Here is a 27,255-nt window from a genome sequence, read left to right as displayed (position 1 = left end):
TCTCTTAGCCTTGGCGGGGGCCCAGATGATGCAAAAGAAATTATGAGGCACAGTTTCTTCTCTGGAGTCAACTGGCAAGATGTATACGATAAAAAGGTAGGTTATTTTCATGGAACAATCTTTATGTTTTTTGGCTAAAATGAATTTACGACCAAAAAAAATTTTTAAGTGAATAAAATTCAATGATATAATGATATTTTTCATGTTTCCTGTACATATAATTGAATATAATATTGAACTTCTTAGCCCCCAAATTTATTGATGATTCTGACTTCCAAAGTGCATCTTGAAACGTTATTCAGTATGGTCAATTGATTTTTCTTTTATCGCAGTAATGTTAGTTTGCTTCTCATTGTTTCTTCAATATTAAGAGAAAAAATAAAGACCCCAGTGTTAAGTTATTCTTTAAGAAAATTAACAAAGCAAAATCAGAATGTTTTTCCTTGTCCTTATGTCTTTAATTTTAAAGTGAACTCTACAAATTTATTCATACAAATCTTACTTTCTTGAAAAGGAATTAAAAACACTTTAGTTTTCAATATTTAACAAAGGAATAGATATTTTTTCTTATTTGGGGCTTCTTTGTTATTTGAAACTGAATTTTAATGCCCACAAAATGGATGGTACTAATTTTGTAACTTTATTTTTATTGTAATCTTATTATTTGTTTTTAATACTGTAATTTTTGCTTAGGACAGGAAATTATTGTGTCTAGTCTTTTTTGATCTTTGTCTATTTTATTTCTACTGTTTCAGGTATTGTTAGTACAGGCACTGATATTGATTTTTTTTGATTTTCAAATGCTAATGAAATTTTATTTGCTTAGTATCTTTATGCGGTTCTTTTGTGTAGTTAGTCCTTCTGTTTCAATTTATTCCAGTTTTCCCTATTTTTCTCTGAAACATATATAATCAACAACATTTAGGAAATGTCTGTTTTGTGCCAAATATTCTTCTCTATTAATCCCTAAGGTAAAGATAGAATGATACCATATGACTTACGAGGAAGAAGACAAGTACTGAATTTTTCTGCATTATGTTATGGGAATAGGGAATATGGTGATTTTCTGAGCATTTCTTGTGAACTAGTTGTGTGGTATTAAACACCTTTGCTCAAACTTTAGATTCCCACCATGTACAAAGCACTGGGGTTGATGTTGGATCCTTCTTGACCCTTCTGAGAAACACGTGACCATTCTTAAATGTTTATTAACTTTATGTAGATAACTAGACATCCACTTTATATAACACTGATGATATTCTTCACGGGTTGTATCCCTATTTAGACCCTAACGGTGACTATGTACTGTTTTTATCAGTCAGTTCACTATAAAAAATCCTTGTCAAACAGAAGGATCAAAGTTGTCTTATGTCTCCCAGAAATAATTCATGGTCAGAGGTTTTCTTTGGTATACAAATCTGTTAGCCACAGACAAATATCCCTTTGCTGTACCCTCACCAAGGAGAACTCAGGAAAAAAAGGGGAGAGAGAAAGAAGGAGGGAGAGAAAACATTTCTTGAAGAGACCATTGTGAGGCACCAGTATGTCACTGCTAACTTAAAGAAGAGGCAAAACCTTTGTTTTCTTCAGTCCTGTCAGGAGACTAAGACATGCCACAAAGATTTCCTCATCAGGGTTCAGCTCTCTGTATTAAGTGGGAGTTTGGCGTCACCTGGGGGAAGCTCTAAGAGACACACACCCTGTCTCTGCTCCGTGGGGCCAGACATGCCCAGAGCCGAGGTGACAGCAAGACACCCGCCGGCTGCCTTGAGGAGAATGGGATTGGAGGGGGCCAGCCAGCAGGGAGAAGGAGCTGCCAGAAGATAGCTTTAGGTGACGTACTGTGGAGACGTGAGTTAAAATTGTTATAACTGATAAAAACAGATGCCGCTTAATCTGGGCAAAGGTCTTAAGTATCTTTCATAAAGAAGCACAACCACAAAAATTACCAAGTACCCATAAACAGAACTCCTCAGGGACTGAGCTCTGCTGCAGGTTTACTCAGGTGGATGTCGGATGAGGCCGTGGTGTTTCCAGCCTCCTTCCGTGCTTGAGGGACACTACAGCAGCATGATGGCAGCACCCGCACACTTTGAGTCTGTCTCTGAAAGGCTGTGAAAATGTGATTGGGTCTGTCTGGGTTTGTATCCTATCACTAAGAAACAGGGAATTAATTAGGGGGATGCCGATGCCAGTAACTTTTGTAATGAATCCAGTTATAATTCTACTCTTCAGACAGTATGAATTATGAAATAATTTAGAAAATCAAACATTTTTATGGAGCCTATCTCTTTAAAATATGTAACTTTTTCATCAGGTTCTTTTTTATTACAATTTTATTACTATTCTTTGGAAGCTTTAATATTTTGCAGATTTATTATTACATAATTATTGGCCACTTTTGTATATATTGTGACAAAACTTGAGATGAAGACATAATAGAGACGCTAGTATCTTTAAGGGAAATCTAGATCTCTTCCTAGGTTAAGTAAAAAAAAAAAAAAAAAAAAAGAATTACTCTTTAATGTGAATATCATGAAGAGCACAGGATTGAAGTGTGGAAATCCATGTCCTAAGTTTGCTTCTTCCTTCCTGTGGGGAAATGGACAAGCCATTTTACTCACACCAAATTACGATCTCTGAAATGCCTTCAAGATTTAAGATTCTCTGGAGGATGTTTTATCAGATGAATTTATCTAGATAAGTTTCTGTGTAGACTTTACACTAAGTTTGTCATTTTCTCCCAAAAATCTGGGACTTTGTGTGATACTCTGTTGAATCTATGGATAAATTTGGGACAGAATTGACATTTGAACAGAATTGAGGCTTCAGATCCATGAACATCGTATACCTCCCATTTATTTAGGTCTTCTTTAATGTCTCTCCGTAATGTTTTATAATTTTCCATGTTCAAGTCTTATCTGTATTTTCTTAGCTTTGTCCTTAAGTATTTCATATCTTCTGATATAAATGGTATTTTAAAATTTTATTTTCACATTTTTTGCTACCAGTATATAGAAATACAATTGGTTTTTATATTTACCTTATGTCCCGCAAACTTGCAAAGCTCAGTATTAGTAGCTTTTCTTGTAGATTAGTCAGTATTCTCTGCATAGGTTATTATATCTTATGTAAATAAGTTTTACTTCATTTTCAATTGGTATGTATTTTTTTTTCTTTTTCTCTTCTTTCTTCTTCTTCTTTTTTTTTTTTTTTTTTTTCTGCCTCAGTATATTGGCTAGGACCTCACTATAATGTTGACTAGAAGTGATGGAGTGAACATCCTGGTTTTGTTCTTGATCTTACGGAGAAAACATCTTTTATCATTAAACATGATGTTAATTATCACAGATAGTGCTGAGATCTTAGTTTTTAAATATCATTCTTCAATAAAAAGAACCAGAGTTACTTGGAGAAGTAGTTGATTTCAGAGTTTGGATGGGGAAAATAAAAGATAAGCCCAAGGAATTATGTGGTGCCAAAAAGTAAAAAACAAAGATAGGTAGGTAGGTAGGTAGGTAGGTAGGTAGGTAGGTAGGTAGATGGATGGATGGATGGATGGATGTACATTAACAGGCTTCAGGAGCCAACCTTAAATAAGTCCCAGTGGTGAAAGCTGCAGCAATTTCAATAACAAAATAAATAGTTTATTAATTATTATTATTATGTATTAGTGTAGTATGACCCAAAGAATAAAATATGTATATCCATAAGTCCACACTACAAAAACAAATGATTGAACAAACGAAATGTTGAGAAGAAGGAACATGTCTTCCTTATAGATGAATTCCAATTAATAAATGTAGAATGAAGTTTCATAAAGAAAAAAATATGTGTGTGTATAAACTTCTTATGCATTATACTGCTGGAAACATATCAAGATACTGGTAACATTGGTTGGCTTAAGAGAGGGAACTGAGTGAATGAGACCCGTGGTGTGCTTTTGCAACTTTTGAATTTTCAACTATGTGGGTATGTTATGTAGTCATAAGTAACATTAAAACTTTAAGAAGACAATAAAAATTTAAAAATATAAATATTTAAATAAAGAATCCCACGAATGTCAGAATAAAACAAAACAAAATAAAATAAGATAAAATAAGTGTAGAAGGAATGAAGGAACTAGAAAATCACCATCAGACCCCCAGAGGGGAACTTACTGCATGTGGGATCTACCAATGAATGTTAAAATTAGCAGGCAAAAGTTTAAGAAAGAGAGTATTTGCATAGTCTCAATGTATCTCTCCTCAAACATTTATTATTTACAAAGCTTAAAAGAGTAACTTTTCGTAGAAAAGCCTGGCAGACCGTGTCTTAAGCCAGCCTATCAAGATTCACATCACCAGTTATAAGACACATTGCCATTGTGTAGCCCATGATCCGAGGTGTGGGAAGGCTAGATGACTTTTGTGGTGGTCTTTCTCAAAATGCATAACTTCGACGTAATCATGAGAAAACCTGAAGCACCCAAGTGGAGGGGACATTCCTCAAAATAACTGGCCAGGTACTCTCCACAGTGTTAGCTTTACGAAAGGCAAGGATTGCCCATGGAACTGGGCAGACTGGAGAAGACGGAGGGCACACTGACCGAATGCAGCGCGGGGTTCCGAGTGGGGTCCTGGGACAGCAGAGGGGCATAGTGGGAAGGTGGTGAAGTCCAGATAAGGTTGTAGGTAACAGTTTTGTACCAGCCTTAATTTCTTAGTCTTGAGCATTGTGCTTTGGCTATATGAGGTATTAGCCTTAGGGGCAGGAGTGTAAATGGGATAGGGGAGCTTTTTGTACTATTTTTGTAAGACTTCTCTAAGCCTAAAATTATTTCAGCATAACAAATTATAAAAATGTGATGTTAGTGTAAGTTTTCTATGCCTCCTTTATTAGGTTGGAGAAGTTGCCCTGTGTTCCTAGTATGCTGATAGTTTTTATCCTGAAGAGGTGTTGAATTTCATTAAAAGTTTTTCTGCATTTATTGTAATGACCCTACAGTTTATCTCCTTTATGTTCTATTAAGATGGTGAATTACACTGATTGGCTTTCTGATGTTCAGTGAACCTTATATTGCTCAGGGGAAACTCACCTATTCCTGATGTTCTTTATGTATTGCTAGATTTGATACAATGGATTTTTTAAGGATTTCTGCACCCTTAAATTGCTTTGATACTGGGGCGTCATCTTCTCTTAAAATGTTTTTGTATGATTTTCATTTTGGGATCATGTTTGATTTTTTAAAATGAAGAGAGAAGTATTTCCTCTTCTTCAATTGTATGAGACTATTCGTGTAGAATTTGTATTATCTGTTCCTAAAATTTTTGCTAGAATTTACCAGTGAAGCCACTTGGGCCTGGGGTTTTGTATCTGTTTGGGAAGTTCTTAGCTCTGAGCTCATTTTCTTTCATAGTTGTGGGACTGTTCTGCTTCTCTGTTGCTTCTTGAATGTTTCGGGATCTTTTGTCTTCCAAGCTTTCTAGTTTATTGGCTTAAAGATATTTGTAATATTCCCTTATTGTCATTACAGTGTTTGCTGTAATGTATGTAATGATGATCTCTCTTTTAATCCTGATATTGATAATTTGTTTGTTCTCTCTTCTTTTTCTTGATCAATCCGGCAAGAGGCCCATCAATGCTATTGAATTTTGTCAAAGAATCAGCTTTTGGTTTCATTTGATTTTCTGTATTGTTTTTCTGCTCATTATTCATTGATTGATTCTGCTTCTTGTTATTTCTTTATTCTGCTTCTTTTGAGTTTACTTTGCTCTTCTTTCCCTATTTTCTTTAGGGGGAAGCTAAGATTATTGTTGGGAGACCATTCTCTTTTTGTAGCATAGCGCTCAATGAATGCTGTGAGTTTCCATAGAAGGACTGTTAGCTTTGTTTGCAAGTTGTGATTTGTTGTGTTTTCATTTCAAAATAGTTTTAATTCCTCTTGTGATTCCTTCTTAACTCGGAGAATATTTAGAAATGTGTTGCTTGATTTCCAAATATATGACTTTTTCAGATTTTCTGTTAACTGATTCCTAACTAAACTCTCTTATGTTTGGAAAACATACTTTATGTGATATTAATCCTTTTAAATTTATTGAGACTTGTTTTGTGGCCCAGAAGATGGTTTCTTTCTGTGTACGTTCTGTGTACACTGAAAAGAGTGTAAATTCTGCTTTCATTACACAAAGTGTTTTACCAGTACCCATTCGTCGAGATGATTGGTGGCATTTATCTTTCCTGTATTCTTAGTGATTTTTCTGTCTACTTGTTCTGTCAGTTACTGGAAAAGGATTGTTGAAATCTAGAGCCGTAATTGTGGATTGGTTTCTCTTTTTTGATTTGTTTCATGTATTTTGAAGCTTCATCCTTAGCTGTATACACATGTCGGTTTGTGGTAGCTTCTTGGTGAATTTACCCCTTTATCTTCATGAAGTGTTCCTCTGTGTCCATAGCAATAATCTTTGTTTTGATATCTACTTTTTCTGGTATTAATATAAGTACTCCAGCTTTCTTTTGATTTTATTTACCATTTCCATCGTGTTACTTTTAACCTATGTCATTACATTTAAGTGGGTTTTCTTTTAGGCAGCATGTAGTTGATTTGTGTGTGTGTGTGTGTGTGTGTGTCTATTTTCAGGGGTAAAACAGTCTTTATTTACAACTTTATGCTAAAAAATGAAGAGGGAAAAGTTTAAAACAGGGCATTCCAGCTGATCTTGTCAGATTAGAGAGGTTCCATTTTAAACGTCCATCTCATTGCCCGAAGGTAAACAGTAGTGAATCTACATGGGCAGTTTCCTGTGAAGTATAGTGTTCATGTTTTAGGCATCTGTTAAGCATAAAAACTCGAAGAAAGTGAAATCACTCCTTAAAAACAGCATTATATTAAGGGTGTTTTAAATTTATATTGTCCTTCTAATCACATATGCCCAACGAAACTCAAAAGCTGAAAAAGCAGTTGTACTTACTATGCGAGTGGACAGTTACACCCACCAATTATTTTATTCAATGACCTTACATTTTCAAATTACCATTAACGACTCTGAACTTACCATGAGATGTAGACAAAGTCAGGAGACAAGACTTAGGGAGAGTGCTCCTTTCTGGAGGGAGGTTAAGCCTTTCAGAACCAGCATGAGAAAGAAACACCCTGTTGAAGAATTCCGCGTGGGAAAAATTAATTTGGTCAATTTCATCTCCTGCCGAACTGGCTTATTGTTTTCATTGACATGTTTGGCGTCGTTCTTCTGACTCTGCTGTGTTTAATTCTTCTCCTTTATCTGAATCTTCAGTAGTACAGAGATTTTCATCTATGGGAACAGCACCCCTGGCTCCATTTTCCTGTCCCTTCCCTTCATTGTGCTGTTCCCAGATCGCTTCCTTCACCACTTCAGCGCTACCTCTGGAAGCTTCACTTCATTGTTTTCTGAAGTACATGAAGTTTTCAGGCCTGGCTACAGCACCGCTTCTCCCACCCACACCTCTTGGGACGTACGGGCTCAAATCTACTCGGTTTGTGTGCACTGAATCATCCCCTCCTTCACCTGTTGCCTGGGTGTGACAGGTACTGTCTGCTTCCTCATGCTCATGAACCAGAGCAGGACGAGGTTCTAGCACCTCGTGACCACGGATCACCCGTGCTTACCCTGCTTTGAAGTCTGCTTCCCTCCTTCCTTATCTCACGCAGCTTTGATGAAACACTGATGGTGTTTTCTTCTCTTTTACTTTCCTCTCAGGCATGAAAAGATTCTAAGGTGATTTGGGTATCGTTTGAACCTAGGGCAGAATGCTCTCTTTCAATTAGATCTTATGAAATTTCATTTTCTTTCTCTTCCTTCTTTATATCTTTCTTCAACACCAATCCAGGTGGAAATGCACAATGATGCATACAAGTATCATCCTCTCTGGGGCATACCCAAAGCCAGCCATATTTGTTGTTTTCAAAAGCTTCAAGAAAATGTTTGCACACTGTTTGAGGGTTTTTTCTCTTTTCCACCTCACTGTGCTTTTTATTCACCGTTTCCAGCTTTCTCTCATCTCAACTATCCATAGTATCTTTTTCAAGTTCTTTACCTCTTGCATCACATTTTCTCCCCAGATTCAAGTCATGAGGCAACTTACACTTAACCTCCCTTAGTGCACTGCCCTTGCTTGAAGAGCACACATACCACGGATTCAGGTCTGCACCTTATTTTTTGAGCAAGAGGGACAGGTTTGAATAGCTCATTTAGCTCTTGCAATTCTTTCTTCTCGTCCTCTTTCTTCAGTTTCTCTTCAGCTTCACTTTATGCTACCTGACATAGATTTTGTTGACTAAATTGAACTTGATGACTGACAGCTTTGAAAAAGTTACGTTGTTTTGCCTCTTTATTATTCTTTAGATCAAAAATTTTAGGGGCACCTGGGGGGCTCAGTTGGTTAAGCGTCAGACTCTTGATATCGACTCAGGTCACGATCTTGAAAGAACGAGCCCCGTGTTGGGCTCTGCACTGAGCTTGAGATTCTCGATCCCTCTCTCTCCACCCCTCTCCCACTGCTTGCACTCTCTCTCTCTCTCTAAAAAAAATAATTTATGTTCAATAATTTTCTGCTCCGTATTTTTGCCCACACCCTGACTCTGTTTCTTGGAGGACATTGTAGAGACAGGTGGCACCAGCCAGACTTTAAGCCCAGCTGGACCCCATCAGGGGATCTGGCCCCACAGCAGGAGGAGGAGGAAGACATGGGCCACCCTAGCTGCCATACTGTGCCTTGTTTTTTCTTATTCATTAGATAATATATGATTTTTAGATGGACTCTGAAGCCCATTTTCATTTAATGCAAGTATTGACATAGTTGGGTTTAAATCTACCATCTTGGTATTTTTTTGGGGGGGGGTTCCATTTTTTTTATCTGTTCCTTTATCTTCATCTGCCTGCTTTGGGATTTACTGAATATTTTATGATTCTATTTTATTTTGGCTCTTGTCTTATTAGCTATACATCTTCTTTTTATTATTTTGAGGTGGTTTCTAGAGTTTACCATATACATGTTTAACTTCTCACAGACTGCCTTTAATTAATATTAGAACCATGCCACATTCACAGCACATTTGTTTCCTCTTCCATTCTTTATGCTGTCATCTTACTTTCATGTGTTACCAACATCGTTGCACATGAGAACTGTGTTCTGCTCTCGATAGTTATATTTTAATGTGACTAAAACTATGTATTTACAGTTTTAGTATTCTCCATTCCGTCATGTACATCCTTGCTTCCATCTGGTATCCGGTCTTTTACTTCATTGCTTCACTTCGGCCTTCATTCTAAGGCTCGTTTACTTAGCTCCACTTCTCAGACATGACTCCCTGGGCGTGGAAAGATTCATGGAAAAAGAACGTGTTTGAAGGAAATAGAAGATATGGAAATGATGGGAATGTGACATTTCAGAAGTGGAGGCCAATGTGAGAGTAAATCAAGTGGTGATGAATGAAGTGTGTGAAGATCTGCTGACTGGGAAGAACCCGCAGTTCTGAGTGGATCGAAACTGGGTGCAAAAAATGGAGCTGGGAGCCTGCTGGTTTGGTTAGTTTCCTGCAAGGTTCCTTCTTGTTTGCCTGATGCACCTGCTTACCAGGCGCTGGCTCCTCGAGTAGGGAGCTGGCAGAACATGACGGGACGCTTTCAGCTTTTGTTGGGATAAACTTCCAGGCAGGAGAGCTTAGAACAGAGAACCTCATGGAGAGACTGTGTGGTGATGGTAATATTTAATTCCCAGTGCAGTTACCCATGGGCTAGAAATACAGGGCTAGCAGTGGAAGTGAGAACAGAAGTGGATATGGCTATCTGGGAACTTGGTTAAAAGAGGTTTATAGGAGTGGATCCTCTGTGAGCAGGGGAAGGATGAGAAAATCGATGGGAAAGAAAAAGAGAGTCGGGATGGGGCACCTGGGTGGCTCAGTCAGTGAAGCGTCTGCCTTCAGCTCAGGTCATGATCCCGGGGTCCTGGGATCGAGCCCCGTGTTGGGCTCCCTGCTCAATGTGGGGTCTGCTTCTCCCTCTGCACCTCTCCCTACTTGTGTGCTCTCTCACTCGCTTGCCTGCTCTCTGTCAAAAACAAAAACAAAGTCCAGGACACAGGGCAGGTGTGAAGTCACTGAGAGCCAGCACTGAGTGTTGGAAAATACCCACATTCAGGAATGGAAGTTGGCTTGAGATGCATTTTTATAAGGTGTATCAGAGTCCCTTGTGAAGAATCATGCAAAAGTTGCAGAGACAGTTTTCAGCCTGAATCATGACTCTATTTTCCAACTGAAAAATCCATCTTGACGAGTTGGGTGGTCGTGGCAGTTACGCAGATGTTCGTGGCCACAGTGACGCTCATGGGTGAAGCAGGGTTCAAGTAAACGTGGGTGCTAACAGAGAAGACAGAGCGTCGGCTACGGTATGCCTCTAGGAGCTTCACGCTGATACGCTCCTTCCTGACTCAAATGATGGCCCATTTTTTTTTTTTTTAAGATTTTATTTATTTATTTATTTATTTATTTGACAGAGAGAGACAGCCAGCGAGAGAGGGAACACAGGCAGGGGGAGTGGGAGAGGAAGAAGCAGGCTCATAGCGGAGGAGCCTGATGTGGGGCTCGATCCCAGAACTCTGGGATCACGCCCTGAGCCGAAGGCAGACGCTTAACGACTCTGCCACCCAGGCGCCCCATGATGGCCCATTTTTAAACTTCGGATCATAGAAAGATGAGCTCCAAATATCTACCAAACACTTTTAGGGTTTAACATTAAAATTATTGCCTTCAATTGATCACGAGGCGCTGTAATACAAAAGAAAACCAACAGCTGTCCAGATGTTAGCTATGGCATAAACTGCAGATGGCCGGAGTTGTACAAACCCTCAGATTGGGTTAAGAGCAAAATATAGCTAGTTGTCCGTACAAGAATCTCACCTGAAACAAAATTACACATAAATGTGGAAGAAATAAGGGGATGAACAGAGATTTAGCAGTGAAATGTTACAAAAAGTAAACCGACAACAATAATAATTTGGGGCTAAGTTGATTTCAGTACATAAATATGAAATGTGAAAGGTCATTTTTGGCATAATGAACAATCAGCACCAAATAGCAGCATCCACAAGCACAAAACACTATCAGAAATGCAGGACTTCGTAGAAATACAATTTCTCGCTCAGTGTGACGGAGGGTTAGCTGGCAAGAGGCAGCTTGTGGTTTCGTTGATTCTCTTCAGTTTTGTTTCCAGTTTCATTGATTTCTGCTCTGAAATTTATTTCTTTCCCTTATCCCAGATTTTATTTGCTCTTCTATTTCTAGTTTCCTAAGCTGGAAGCTTAGATTATTACTTTAGATCTTTCCTTTCTAATGAGTGCGTTCAGTGCAATAAATTTTCCTTTAAGTTCTGTTTTCACTGCATCTGACAGATCTTTGATAAGTTGTATTTTCATTTTCATTTAGTTCAAAATATTTTTTTTTCCTGAGACTTCCTGTTTGACTTGTGTGTTATTTAGGTATATTATTATTTAAACCCTAAGTATTTGGGGGATTTTGAGCTATCTTTCTCTTACTGATTTCCAGTTTAATTCCACTGTGGCCTGAGAGCGTTCCCTTGAATGTCTGTCTGTTCTTTTAAATTTGTTAAGATGTGTTTTGTGGCCTAGAATGTGGTCTGTCTTGGTGAACGGTCTGTGAACTTGAGAAGAATGTGTCTCCTGCTGTCTTGGGATGAAGGAGTCTGTAAATGTAAATTGGATCAGTTGACTGGTGGTGCTTCTCAGTTCAGTGATGTCCTCACTAATTTTCTGCCTGCTGGATGTGTCAGTTACTGATAGGGGGATGTTGACGTCTCCAAGTGTAATAGTGAGTTAATCTGCTTCTCCTTGCAGCTCTATCAGTCTTTGTTTATTGTATTTTGATACTTTGTTGTTAAATGCATACACATTAATGATTCTTACGTCTTTTTGGAGAATTTGCCACCTTATCATTACGTAATGTCCCTCTTTACCTGTGATAATTTTCCTTACTCTGAAATCTGCTCTGTTTGAAATTAGCGTAACTACTCCAGCTTTCTTTCAGTAAGTATTAGCATGGTATGTCTGTCTCCATGCCCTTTTAATCTCTTGGTGTCTTTACGTTTAAAGTGGATTTCTTGTATATAATACGTAGTTGGTTCTTGTTTTTTATGCGCTCTGGCAGTCGTTGCCTTTCCATGGGGTGTTTTGAGGCCGTTGAAACTTGAAGTGGTTATTGCCGTAGTCGGATTGATATTTACCGTATCTGTTACCGCTTTCTGCTTATTGTCCTGCTCTTTGTATCTTTGTGTGCATTCTACTCTTTCTCTGACTTCTCTGGTTTTAACCGAGCATTTTCTAAGGCTGCATTTTTTTCTCCTCTCTTAGCATATCGTTTATACTTCTTTTTAAACTATCTTGGTGCTTTCCTATAAGTTTGCAGTATATATTTACAACTAATTCAAGTCCTTTTTCAAATAATACCACACCATTTCACAGATGTTACAGGTACCTTAAAGCAGGATTCCTAATTCCTCCTTCCTGTCCCAAGTAACATTGCTCATTAATTTCAGTCATCCATAAGCTATAATTATTGTATACATTTGTTGTATTATTATTTTGAACAAACTGTTTTCTGTTAATTAAGGGTGAGGGAAAAAAAGATTTTATTTTACCTTTGTTGGTTCCTTTTGTAAAGCATTCCTCCTTTCTTTCTAGAACTAAGTTTCTATCATTTTCTTTCTTTCTGATGAACTTTTTAAAAAAGATTTTATTTATTTGAGAGAGAGACAGAGAGAGCATGAGCAGGGGGAGGGGCAGAGGGTGAGGAACAGGCCGACTCCGTGCTGAGCACAGAGTGGAGGCATGACTCTCTCCCAGGACCCTGAAATCATTACCTGAGCTGAGGTCAGAGGCTTTACTGACTGAGCCACCAGGTGCCCCTGAACTTTTTCTTTAACATTTCTTGCAAAGTAGGTTTACTGGTGACAAATTGCCTCAATTTTTATTTGTCTAGGAAAACCTTTATTATTCCTTATTTTTGAAACATAATCTTGCTGGATACAGAATTCTAGGTCAGTGGTTTTGTCTTTCAACACTAAGTATTTTACTCCATTTTTTTTTTCTTACTTGCATGGTTACTAAAGAGAAATCCAATTTAATTCTTGTCTTTGAACCTCTATAGATAAGGTTTTTGGTGTGTGTGTGTGTGTGTGTGTGTGTGTGTCTTCTTAAGATTTTATCCTTGTCTTTGATTTTCTGCAATTTGAGTATGATATGGCTAGGTGTAGATTTTGGACTCTTTGAATCATATTCTCTGAAATTAAGAGATACTGTTTTGGTGGCTAGCACTGATTTTGGAAAATGCTCAGTCATTATTGCTTCAGATGTTTCTTCTGGTTTCGCTCTCTATTCTCCTTCCTATATTCCCACTACATACACCTTTCATCATTGTTTCACAATTCTTATTTCTTTTTCCATTTCAGTTTTGGAAGTTCTATTAACATTTCTGCAGGCTTACTGATTCTTTCCTTGGCCATGCCCTGATTATTAATGAGCTCAGCAAAGACATTCTTAATTTCTGTGATGGTGGTTTTTTTTTTTTTTTATTTCTAGCATTTCCTTTTTATTCTTTCTTAGAGAATTCATTTCCCTACTTATATTACCCATATGTTCTTGAATGTAGTACAGTTTTTCCATTAAAACCCTTACTGTATTTTCATAGGTGAATTAAATTCCCGGTCTGATAATTCCAACATCTCTGCTGTATCTCAGGCTGGTTCTGGTGCTTGCTCTTTATTGTGAAACTATGTTTTTTATCTTTTAGTGTGCCTTGTAATTATCTGTTGAAAGTCAGACATTATGTACTGGGTAAAAGAAACTGAATGGAGATAAATAGGTTTTTAGTAGAGATTTTATGTGTTTATCAGGGTAGTTTATCAGGCTAAACTTACTTGCTAGTGCTAATACCTTTTGTTTAAGGAGATATTTTCAGTTTGTATGCCTTTCATTTCTTTTTTCTTAACATTATTCTAAGATTGCCAGAACAATATCATATAGAAATGTTGAGAACAGACATTTAATTATTATAACATTCACATATCCCCCAGTTACTATGATATTAAGTTGTAGTGTTTTTTTATGCACACCATCTCTCAGATTGACAAATTTTCCACTATTCCTATTTTCTGAACATTTTTCTTATGAATGGATGCTGGATTTTGTCAAAATGCTTTTTTCTGCATTCACTGACATAGTTGTGGTAGTTCTGTTTTAGTTTGCTAATACAGTGAATCACGTTGATTTTTTAATATTATGTCTATGCTGCATACCTCAAATTAGCCCCAATCATGGTATATATTTTTTATATATTGCTAAATTTCTTGTTAGCATTTTGTTAAGGATTTTGTATATAATAAGAAATAGTAGGCTATACATTTTTTAATGTACTAGCCATCTGGTTTTAGAATCAGGATAATGCTAGACATCAAAAATGCGTGGTATTTCCTTCTCTTCTATTTTATGATTTTGCATAGAATTGGTATTTTTCTCCTTTAAATGTTTGATAGAATGTCCTGTGAATCCATCTGAGCCCAGACTAAAGAAATTCAATCTCTAATGGATATAGGACACTTCTAGTTATCTATTTCCTTTGAATGAAATTTGGTAGCTTATGTGTTTTAAGGAATTTTAAAATTTTATCTAATTGTTGAATTAGTTGACATTGAGTTGATCATCTATTATCTTGATTTTTTTTTCTATTTCTTTTGGCTTGTTTTTTAAATTAGTTCTTCTTTCTGTGGTTTATTAAGTTGAAAATTTAGATTTAAATCTTTTCTTCTTTTCTAATACAGCCTCGTAGTACTATATATTTACTTCCAAGCACTGTAGCTCTGAGCACATCCTGTAAGTTTTGTTGTGTCATACTGTGACTTACTATTTGTTTCAAAATGCTTTCTAATTTCCCTTATTATTTCTTCTTTGACCATATGGGTTATTGAAGTATATTGTTTGATTTACAATATTTGGAGATTTTTCAGCTATCTTTCTGTTTTAGTCTCTAGTTTAATTCTGTTGTTCTTAAAGAACATACTTTTGTATATTTTAAATCTTCTAAATTTTTTGAGATTTGTTTTATGAAATATGGTTTATATTGATGAATGTTTCATGTGCATTTGGAAAGAATATGTATTCTCTTGTTATATGCAGTATTCTGTAAATGTCAATTAAGTCAGGTAAATGAATAGTGTTAAGTCTTCTACATCCTTACTGAATGTTTAACTGCTCACTTTTTACCAGTTACTAAGAAAGGAAGAAGAAAATCCTCAATGGTAATTGTGCCGTTGACTATTTCTCTTTTAGTTCTACCACCTTTGCTTTATTTTAATCTTAAAGTTCTGCTTGTAAGTGCTCCCAAATTGAAGATTGTTGTATCTTCTTGGTGAATTTACCTCCTCATCATTTCATCTAGGTTAGCCAATTTTTGGCATAAAAATTAGAGATAAATGGAAAAGAACAGAAAAACAATAGAGAAAATTTTAAAAAGACACATAAATTGAGTGTTTGCAAATATCTACAAAATTAACAAACTTTTAGTTAGATTCAGTAAGGAAAAAAAACAAGTACTAAAATCACAAATGAAATAGGGACATTACTACTGACTTTATAGAAATAAAAAAGGATTATAAGAGAATACTGTGAACAGATGTACATGTAAAAATGGATAACCTGTATGAAATGGAAAAATTCCTAGAAACATACGAACTACCAAAATGACTAAAGAAGAAATTGGAAATCTGAGTAAAGCTATTACTAATAAGGCAATTAAATCAGTAATCACAAAACTCCCAACAAGGAAAAGCCCAAGACCAGATGGCTTCACTGGAGAATTCTATCAAATATTTAGAGAAGAAATACCACGACTTCTTCTCAAACTCTTGCAAGAAATAGGAGTGAATATTTTTTAACTCTTTCTATGAGGCCAGCATTGCCCTGATTCCAAAGCCACACAAAGACATTACAAGAAGACTACAGACCAATATCCCTAAGTAATGTAGATATAAAATTCCTCAATAAGATCTTAGCAGGACCAATTAGTAGCATATTAAAAGGATTGTACACCATGGTCAAGTGCGTTTTATCCCGGAGATGCAGACAGTTCAGCAGACTAAAATTATTTAATGAAATACCCCACATTAATAAAGAAAAAAAACCCACATGATCATCTCAATTGGTGCAGAAGAAGCATTTGACAGAATTCCACACGCTTTGCTGATTTATAAAGACAAACAAACAAAAAACCTCAGAAAACTAGGAATAGAAGGAAACTTGCTCAACATGATAAAGGCCATAGATGAACCCACAGCCGACATCATACTTGGTGTTGAAGGACTGAAAGTTTTTCACCTGAGATGAGGAAGAGAACAAGGATGCCCACTTGTGACATTTCTGTTCAGCATTAATACTGGAAGGTTGTAGTCAGAGCAATTAGAGCAGGACATAAAAAGCAATCAAATTGGAAAGAAGTAGTAAAACTACCTCTCTTCACAGATGTAGAAAACCCCAAGGAGTACACACGAGTACGTGCGCGCACACACACACACACGACCTCTAAAGCTAATAAATAGATGCAGCGAAGTCGCAGGATATGAAATCAACACACAAAAAAATCCTTTATGTTTGTATATATTAAGCTATGAATAGTCTGGAAAGCAAATTAAGAAAACAGTTCCATTTACAGTAGCATCAAAAAGAATAAAATACTTAGGAATAAGTAGAATCACAGAGGTGCAGGTTCCATGCTGCCAAATATAAAACATGCTGAGATAGATGAAAGAAGACATGAGTAAAGGGAGGGACACCCTGGGTTTGTGGCTTGGTGACTTACTCTGAAGACGACAGTACCAGTCACAGTGGTGGTACAGAGTCCGTGCAATCCTTGTGAACACGGTCATGTGTGCAACCCGTGTAGTATGCTCCTGGATTCATTTTGCTTATATTTTGTTAAGGATTTTTGCATCAGTGCTCACGGGGATATTGGTCTATAGCTCAGAACAGGTTTGTCTTTTAAGGCATCACATCAACCCTCAATACAAAGGACCTGTATAACTCAGACCATTTTCTGTGATCAATAAAATTGCAATAAAACTAGGAGTAATCAACAAAGAAAGGTTTCTCCAAACCACAAATGTTTGAAACCTTTAAGATAAACTTGAACATAAGTCACAGATTACGAAGTAGCTGCATTGGAAATCAGAAAATATTGGAGTTGAATGAATGGCAGTGAGATTTGTGAGACGCAGTCAAGGCAGTTCCTGAATACTTGTACGGGGGTGGAGGCGGGCAAACAAAGCAGAAAGATCCAAAATTAGCCAAGCTTCCAAATCAAATTAGGGGAGGAAATTCAACAACAGAATAATCACAGTGAGAGTGAGTAGAAACACCGAGTAAATGTAAAAGTCCAAATGAATGAAATAGAAAGCAAATGTTTGAAGGATCAGGAAAATGCAGTTAAGTAAGAGACTAGTAAAGTAGACAAATCTCAGAATCAATCAAGAAAAATATTAGAAATCAACATGAGATACAGAAATATAGAAATGAAAATATAATACAACTACCACAAATAATTTTTATGCTGTTTATTAAAAAAAAGAGTTAATGGATAATTTTAATTATCAGCAGACTCAAGAAACATGTGAAAACATTACATTGTTAAATTAGTATAAAATCTGTTACCTCTCCAGCTCCAGTGTTTTCACCGCAATGCAAAAACACCAGTACAAGCCCAGATGAGTTTTTCAGGTAATCTCCACCAAACATCCAAAGAGAAGATAATCCCTATCATTAGAAAGGTTTTATACAAGCTGCTCCTAAGAAAGAAAGAGGGTTATATGCTTCTCAAACTTACTTTATAACCTTTGGTAACCCTGATAGGACTCTTACAAGAAAAAAAATTATAGGCCATTTGTGAACATAGATTTAAATATGCCAAGTAAAATATCTAGCAGTTATTTCTAATAATGCATAACAATATTTATGTTCTCATATCCATGTCAGATTTGTTCTAGAAATATGGTTAGATTAGAATAAAATAATGTTATTCATCACATTTAGAGATTAAGGAAGAAATCCACATGACCAATCTTTTCATGAAAATGAAAATAGAAACCATTTGTAATTTTTAAAGATATATTTAAAACACTTTTAGTAACCTCAAAGTAAAATGAACCCTTTTTAAATAACTTTTTATTAAAAATTTTTCTACAAACGTTATATTTAATGGTTGGATATTACAAATATTTTCTTGAAATGTAAGGCAAATGATATCTATCAATATCACATTCTTGGCAGTTTTTTTAAATTGTTTTTTTAAAGATCTTATTTATTTTATTAGAGAGAGAGAGAAGGGGCAGAAGGAGAGGGAGAATCTCAAGCTGACTCTCAGCTGAGCAGGGGTCCCGAGGCCGGGCTGGATCCCAGGACCCTGAGCTGAAACCAAGAGTCAGACACATAACCAACCAGGTGCCCCGAGGCAGTGTTTATCATAACTTCTGGTAAGCTAAGGTAATAAGAAAAATAAGATAAGAAAAAGAAACAGCGATGTGTGATTTTTAAAGGAAAAAAAAAAACTTAATAGATCTTTGATGGTGGAGTTTAATAATTACATTTTGTCTTATAGTGGGAACACTATACTGAATAAAAAATGAATAAGTCGGATTTATAAATGTCAATTGGTAAACTGATTTATACGTAAGAATTGGCAAATCTCAAAAATACATGAACATAAAAAATCAAGCTACATAAGATACTTAGGGAATAATAACCAGTATTACAAAAACTGAAAATGAATAAAGAAAATTATGTCCGCGATGGCCTATCTAGGGGCTGAAGTCTAAGAACTTGCGTGCAAAGCTACAAAGGCGCAGCACCGCGGTGTTTGCTTGGATCACGTAGAACTATAGCTTGGGGCTTAAAAATGGGTGTTAATGAGGGGAAAGCAGTAGGTATTTAATGCTGCATCTCCATGTTTTCTATCTTAAAAAAACAAAAGTTTCAAAGTACATATGACAAAATGTTAACATCTGTTAGTTAGATCTGGTTGTCATTTTATATTATTTTCTATTCTTTCCTTTATGCTTAAAATAGTTCTTTTTGAATTTTGTGAGTGAAGCGGGAGGTGAAAGCAATGAAGCACCGAGCGTAGGCTCCTCAAGAAAATGAAAGAATAAAGAAGGAGGGAGCGGGAGCAAAATGGGAAACAGCCCCCAGAATGGATTAGATGTGTTTGCTTTCGTGTTGCTCATGTACCTGGGGGGAAACCCAAACAGGGCTCTGGAAGTGGAGATACATAGCAAAAAAGTAAAGTTATATACAGATAGTAAGATGTGCAATATAGAGATTGTAAGCTGTGAGGTGATAAACACGGGGAAAAGTAAGATACAGGGAAAAAGCAAGGTCTGTGAAGGCTAGCCAAAGGGATTAGTCTTCACGGAAGAGGTGGGGTACCGTCGCCGTGACATGGATGGGAAAGAAATGGGATGCCCACTGAAGCAAATGTTTTTATAAATATTTGGTCCGGAAGCTGGGGTAGTTCCTACCTGAAGGCCCCAGCTTTGTTGCAGGAGTCCTGCCTTCTTAGAATGAGAAAAATGTGCAGGCCCACGGGAGCCACGTGAGGAGCCGGGCTGCCTGTGAGCCCTGGAGGGAGCACTCCCTGGGCACAGGGCAGAGGTCCAACCAGTGGGTGGGGCAGAAGATTCCAGAAGTGTATGCAGACTGCTTAGGCTTTATTCTTCATAAGGAAAAAAATAATACCGTAAAACAGGGAAGACCAGGAAAGGCTTTTAGGGGATCGACTTGGAATCTTTGGCTCAGTGTGATCTACTTTCTACTTACCGCATTCGTACTTATTGTCCAGAGCTTTCCTTCGGAAGGGAAGAGAAAACTTGCTTTTAGAGAGCAATTTAGGTACTTCATAGTTTACTTTGGTCACTCGTTTGGTATTCGTTTCAGTGAAGCGGCAACTGTTAAAATGAGTAATTTTATTCTAGTACATAGTGGGAGGAGCAGAGAGAGGCCCACAGGGGATGATGCCTCTTGGGAAGGGGCCCACGGGGTCTTCCACACCTTACTGTCCTAAGTCTTTGGTTCCTTCTGTAAACTTCTGTGTTCCTATTTGAATATCAGCCTTCACCTCTGTCCACCTGCTAAGTTAGAACTTTTAGTATTTATTATTTTTTTCCATGTTTATCCTTTCAAATACTATTCACTCTTTTTTTTTTTTAATTAAAAAAATTGTTTTGTTGAGCTCCAGTTCAGCCTGTCAAGTGTACACAGGGGTGGGTGGTTGTAAGGTCACCGGGTCACTGGCACCACTGTCTGAAGCCGAGCGAGCGCTCCCATCTCCTCACCCCTTCTCAGAGACCTGGTTCCTTTCTGGTACATCCCCCTTCAGCCTGAGGAACTGCCCTCATTTCATGTAGTACACCCCAGCTGGCAAGGAACTTGTTTCCTTGTACCCGATGGCGTCTTTTTGCCTTCATTGTTGAGGAGATGTTCTCTGAGTGTAAAACCCTGAGCTGATAATTCAGTGAGCTCTCAATCAGGTATGTGTTCCCTTGTCAATTACGTGTCCCGTGTCACCGGCTGCTTCCAGGATATTTTCGTCTGTGTGATGGCTTTAGAATAAATCACTCTGAGTAGCTGAGCTACAGTTTCCAGAATTCTCCTGCGAGATTCTCGCAGGATCCCTCATGGGCCTGAGGCCGTGGTCAGGCCTGCCTGCCCCTGGCGCCCCCGCCAGCCTGGGTGGCTCCCCCTCTACGGGCCGGCATGTGATTCAGCCGCCAGACGGAGGGCCGCAGCCTCACAGCAGAGCCACACCATTGAGGTCAGAGGCAGTAAGAAATGACACGGGCTTCAGTCTGTCCCATGGGCTCCAGTTCATGCTTCTGGGTTTCACGCTCTTCTCCCTGCTTTACACGCATCCTCTCTCCCACCTCCTGCCCTACGGAGGCCAGGCTCCACATGTCCTTACCGTGAAGACGGCCTTACAGAAGCTGCAGGGCCAACCACCTCCGATCCCTTCCCCCTCCCTGCCTCTGCTCCTCCCTCACTCCTTCCTCCTCTTCCTCTCTCCCTCTCTCTCTCCGTCAGTCTCTCTCTCTCTCTCTTTCACACACACACACACACACACACACACACACACACACACTGTTTCTGCTTCTCTGCTGGAACCCCGACTGATAGACTATATATTATGTGTAGGTGAGATTTTCTTTGTATTTATCCTACTTAGAGTTCTTTGAGCTTTTTGAATCTCTTACCTTGCACTAACTTTGGAAGGATTCTAACCATTATTTCTGGAAATATATTTTTTTGTCTTAACTGTCTTTGTAATTCCAGTTCCACATACCTTCAACCCTTCGACACCATCCCACAGGTCTTTGAGGTTCTGTTCATTTTTTTCTAATTTTTTGCCTGTGCTCTTCAGTTGAATAATTTCTGTTCATAAATCTTCCAGTTAATGGACTCTGCTGTAATCTTTAAGCTGCTGTAAGCCCATATGGTGAATTTCTTATTTCAAATGCTGTATTTTTCTTAAAATTTTAGATTTTATGTTCGATTCTCTTTTTTTTAATGTTTTTCATTTCTCCATCTCTTTAATCGTTAAGAACATATTTGACTTCACATCATTGAGCATAGTTATAAAATCTGCTTTAAAATTCTTGTCTACTAATCCCAAAGTCCAGGCTTGTTCATATCAGTCTCCCTTATTGTCTCTTTGTGGTGTGTGGTCATCTTCTGCTCTTTCTGTTTATGTTGAGTCATTCTGGAATATGTCCTGAGCATTGTGACTGATATGTAGTAGGGCCTCTGGATTCTATTAGATTACAACAAAGAATATTGAATTATTATTATTATTATTATTATTATTATTATTATTATTATTATTTGGTATTGGTGGGCAGTTTCTCATGGCTAAACTCAAATAGCAACCTCTGTGCCCTCTCCAGTGAGCGTCAAAGTTTCGGGTCGGTTTATTTAGACTTCCCTAGGGAGCTGGGAGTCTGCCCTGTGCATGCCTGAGATTCGGAGTCAGCCAGAGATTCGGGCAGACTATATTCAGATGTGGCATTCCCCCTCTTCTGCTGTTCCTACTTTAAGCTGCTGTGCTTATCCCAAACCCTGGCCTCTGGTTCTTCATGATATAAGACTGTAGAGTTCTCATCCAAATTTAAACCCTGCATAGTATAGACTGGAGCTAAGAGCCACAAAAGTGGGGAAATCATCCAGTCCCGTTCCCTTCCTCCTAGTGTCCAACTCCCCCCTGGTATATACCTGTTTCTGGTTGTTTTCCAGAACCTCTGGATTATTTTCCCAGAGTTTATAATTCTCTACAGGAGGGTTGATCCAACAGGAGCTGCTTGGCCATTAACAGAAGCAAAACTTGGTATTTATTTTTAAATATGCATTATTGCATGTCAAACACAGCCTTGCTTCTGGTGACACAGGAACATTTTTTATTCATGCAAAGAAGTATCCCGCAAATTCACATTTGTGCAGCATTCCGAAGAGTCTGTGTAGGTGAAAGAGCTTATCATTTCAATGCTGTGAATTAGCAGTGAATGTGTGGTTAGTTCCGTACACTTCCAGGAGATAACTCTAGGCTCTTCCCTTCCCTGCTTGTTCCAGCTCTTACTAACAAACTCAGACTCTCCTAGAAAATGTACAATCTGCATTATCTTTTATCTTGAGTGGGCCTCAATCACTGCAAGACCAAAGGACCTCATATGAATATTTTATAGTGTTTCCTCACCGTTTACTGCTCATCTACTTTATACCCAGGGTTAGGAGCGTGCTGAGCATCTAAAGGGAAGACCCCTGTCCTCACGTTGCTCACAGTTTAGTAGAGGAGACACGAATAAGCAGACTCCTTGCATTTCTATGTGACCTCATGGTTGAATTAAAAGTAGTTGGAATTAGGGGCGCCTGGGTGGCTCAGTCAGTTAAGTGTCTGCCGTCAGCTCGGGTCATGATCCCAGTGTCCTGGGATCGAGCCCCGCGTTGGGCTCCCTACTCAGTGGGGACTCTGCTTCTTCCTCTGCCCCTCCCCCCATGCTCTCTCTTTTTCTGTCTTGCTCTCGCTCTCCCTGAAATAAATAAAAATCTTTCTTAAAAAAGTAATTGGAATTTTATTTATATTATGCTTTTGGATAACTTCGACTAGTATGAAAAATTGGGGGCTTCTGTTTTTTCATTTTAAAATGAGGGGATTGGATTAGATCTATAAGATTCTCTTCAATGCAAATATTTTATAATTCAGTTGAAAATGCGTTGAAAAGAAGAGGTACTTAAACACCTGCTTCTTTGTTCTTCGTAAGGACTTGAGTGTGTTGGATCACTTAAGCCCTGTTGAACGGAGCGGCGCCCGGGTAAAGGCAGTGCTGCTTGTTCTGGCTTCCCATTTTATGATTCTGTGTCTGGCTGGCCCGTGTGCGCCTGCAGGGGCCCTTGGATGCATAGTCAATTTAGGAAAAATACTTGTGTGTTTAGAACCTCTTGTGCCGCATCTCCCTCCTTTTACCCTTATTGGGGGCCTTCACAACTGAGCTCCCACATTTGGGATTCTTTACCTGATTCTGGTTAGTTTCTTCAGATCCATGAACTAACACAGTGCCGGGGCACAGGGGCTCCCCACAAATCCAGATTCTCTCTGCCAGTAGTTCCCTCATCTCTCACAGAAACTGCTCTCTCTGCCCTCAAATTGAACCTCCAAATTCTCCTGCTCTTTTAAATCTTGTATTTTCCTTCTTTCCTTCCCACCAAAATCTTATCCCCAAATCCAGAGCCTCTGGATCACTGGATCCTCTCTGTAGGGGTTGGTCTGGTGTGATAATGAGAGAGTGGCTGTCTTGGTGGGAAGGTGGGCACAGGGGTAGGTTCTTGGTCATCTTTGTGGAAATATAATATGGATTTCTCTGTAAAAATATTATAAATCTTGTTTGAGACCTTTATTATTAATATGAATATTAATACTGTATTTTAGGTTTAATGGACTTTAATGTGACTGCCTGGGAGCGTACCCACATTTCATAGGGAGCCTATCCACATTTTTGTTTGGTTGGTTTGATCTTTGTCTCTTGAAATAGGTCCCAAGTTTTCTTCATCTTACATTATTTCTACCTAATTTACATACTCATTTAACTTTTGCCCACGTCCATGAACATTTCTAATCAGAGTCAGTGATTCTTGGCTGCCATGCTGATGATGTGGGGCCGTGCTTGTGTGGGCAGCTGGAGGAGGGATGGAGAGCTGACTGTTCCAGCAAGTTTTTGGAAATCCTGAGGTCTGTAATGGACATGGCTTGCCCATCCTCACCTCCATAGCAGCAAAGTCTTTTTACTACCGTCCCCTGCCTTTCAGAAAGGGCTCTGTTTCACTAACGGAAGTTGTTTTGCCTGCATAAGCAACTCTTCTCCAAGTGTAACCGAGGTCCTCCAATGACGTAATGTGCCCGTGGGTGTTTGTGAGCAACACCGCCTGTCCACAGCCCCACAGCCAGCGGGATGTCGTGAAGCTCTTCTTAAATGAGGAATTGATCAAGGAAAAGAAAGTATGAGTTCACATTTCTGGGGATTACTTTCAAAGCAGTACAGACCATGCATTCTGTGTGTTAAAAAGCCCTTCTAGATTCCAGCAGGGAAAACAGATGTATTAATTAAACATTTAATGTTTGTTATAGCTAAAATATTCACTTTGCTGGGCTCAACTTATGATATAATATTTGTATGTTAGTGTGATATATACCTTGGGAACTTTGGTGCATTTTTTTTTATAGGATCAAGGTCAACATTATGGACATGAATTACTATTGTGTGGTGTGAAAATGAAGGATAGATAATTTGAGTTTCTGGTCATTTGTCAAGAAATGTTAATTGGTATTATAAATCTTAGCAGATAATATAATTAAGCAATGTTTGCCGCCATATTCCCACTTTCCCTGTGTGTGTATGTGTGTACGCATACACATATACATATACACACACACTAAAAGCATAAAACCAGTTTTTCAGGAGGGGCGCCTGGGTGGCTCAGTCATTTGAGCATCTGAATATTGATTTCAGTTCAGGTCATGGTCTCGGGGTTGTGAGATCGAGCCCCGCGTGTCAGGCTCCATGCTGGGCGTGGAGCCTGCTTGAGATTCTCTCTCTCTCCCCCCCTCTGTAACCCCACCTCCCATTTGCGTGCTCGCTCCCAAAAAAACACAAAAAACAAAAACAGTTTTTCAGAACAGAGATTAAACAAACCAGAATAAGCTGATTACTCTCTTGAGTTGTCTTAAGGAGGTAGAAATACAGCATTAGTTGATCATCTGTGGCAAATCTAAGCCTTCAGTAGAGTCGGCAGTTTTTATTGCCAGTGTCTGTGTTCCCAGGCTTTTTGATCCATGTCAGCGTGGTGGACGTAATATTCAAATAGGGTCACAGTTGAGGTTCCATAGTCACTGTCTGTATGAGCTTTCCCTGCAAGTTTCAAGCCCTGCTCTCTATTTCTAGAGTGCCAACAGTGTAAATAGAAGAAAGAACATAGACACTAGGTGATAGCAATTGATTTGTTGCTGAGGGAGGTCAAGGGAGACTGACCCTCAGCGACCTTGGCGTCCGTATTCCCCTGCCACACCAGGAGTGGGGACTACGACTTACTCTAACAAGTCCAGGGACATGTTTTCTCTCTGTTCGTTCACTTACACTGGAAAGAAACACAGTGCTTTAGAAAAATAGCAAATGACAGAGTGACTTGGTATCATGTAAAATCTGGGAGAGGGTCAGCGTGGAAGGATTTCGGGGGCTGCCATGTTGCTGCCATGCTGTGGTCTTGAGGCTGCACCAGCACACGCAGCTCTGCTAAGGCCTTGTCGGTAAACTGGAAGCACAGTCCTCAGCCCAGCACTGTGATCTTCCTGTTTACATCGTCCGGAGCGACATTTCCTGAAAACCAATGAGCTTTCAAAGACAGATACTTTCGAGGTTTAAGAATCTGTTGAGAAAACAGGTCAGGGTTGCAGTTAATGACATCCATTGAGTTAACATCTACGGGTAGCTGAGGTTTTCAGTTGAGTGCTTCTGCCTCTGCAGGTACCCCCGCATTCCTCAGGGAGAGTCTGCAGTGTGTCAGTTGCTGCAGGAGTGTTTTGAGAGCTGTGTCCAGAGCTGGGGAAAAAAAAATTAAGATGATACTGGTTTAAAGGCAAAATAGAAAATTAGTGTGTTAGTGTGCTAGGGCTGCCGTGACAGAGTACCACAAGCCTGGGAAATTTAACAGAAATTTGTTTTCCCATGGTTCTGGGAGCTGGATGTTCAAGATCAAGCTACTGGCGAGGCTGGTTTCTTCTGAAGCCTCTTTCCTTGGCTTGTAGATGGCCGCCTTCTCTGTTCGTGCTCATGGTCTTTCCTCCATGCGCGTGCCTCTGGAGTCTCTTTGTGTGTCCACATTTCCTCTTCTATAAGGGCCCCTGTCAGGTTGGACTAAGGCCCACACTAAGACTTCGTTCTACGTTCTAATGTAATCACCTCTTTAAAGGCCCTCTCTCCTAAAACAGTCACTGGGGGTTAGGACTCCCAACATATGGACTGGGGAGGGGGGCACAATGCAGCCCATAGAATGAAATATTTGAAATGTGTTCTGTTGTTTAAAGTGAATATATGCTCTGGGAGTCGGCAGACACCCACGGCTGGGCGTACCCAGGATGTGTGGTAGCACCTCTGTTGGGGTCTTCGCACATTCTCTCCCACACCTTTCCCAACGTACAGAACTCGGGTTCTCGCATCCCTGTGTGGATGTTCATACTTTACTGCATCGTCTTCTGCTTCTGTGTGTGAGTTGAGGGGAGGAGGTATGCCCCCAGCAGGCATGGCTTGACTTTGGCTAGCATCTGGAGAAGCAGTCCAAAATAAAAGCATTTTCATGCCGTTATCTTTGCAGGCGCCATGGTATAGAGAGAGCTCGGGATCCAGAGACGGAGGGTTTGCTGCTCTAGTTGCTACTCGTATCGTCTGCAGCAAGTCACTTTACCAAGTTTAGCTTTAGTCTCCTCATTTCTAAAAGGGTAGACTACATGCTCTCTGACATCTCACTTGAGCTCCAAGATCAAATAATGATTCATTTATTTGTGCCATTAAGTGACAGGCACCATTTCAGGAATCAAGGGTATGGCATTGGTGCAAAACAAAGCCCCAGGTGAGACAAGTATGAAACAACTAG

General features: G+C 38.8%; 1 protein-coding gene and 1 pseudogene across 6 annotated transcripts in view; one reads left to right on the top strand and one right to left on the bottom strand.

Moving 5' to 3' along the window:
• The window catches only part of AKT3 (AKT serine/threonine kinase 3), a 304,406-nt gene that overhangs the window by 259,037 nt on the left and 18,114 nt on the right, over positions 1 to 27,255 (top strand). For all 6 annotated transcript variants that reach the window (XM_026509582.4, XM_026509579.4, XM_057315024.1 and 3 more), the window contains one exon: positions 9 to 96. In XM_026509582.4, coding sequence (XP_026365367.1) covers positions 9 to 96 — 88 coding nt within the window. The remainder of the gene's footprint in view (positions 1 to 8; positions 97 to 27,255) is intronic.
• On the bottom strand, positions 7,204 to 9,128 carry LOC113262974 (zinc finger CCCH domain-containing protein 15-like; annotated as a pseudogene).

Source organism: Ursus arctos, unplaced genomic scaffold (genome assembly GCF_023065955.2).
Source record: "Ursus arctos isolate Adak ecotype North America unplaced genomic scaffold, UrsArc2.0 scaffold_2, whole genome shotgun sequence".
In the NCBI taxonomy this organism is placed as follows: Eukaryota; Metazoa; Chordata; class Mammalia; order Carnivora; family Ursidae; genus Ursus; species Ursus arctos.
Note: the sequence above shows the minus strand (reverse complement) of the source record. Positions and strands in the feature narration are given on the sequence as shown.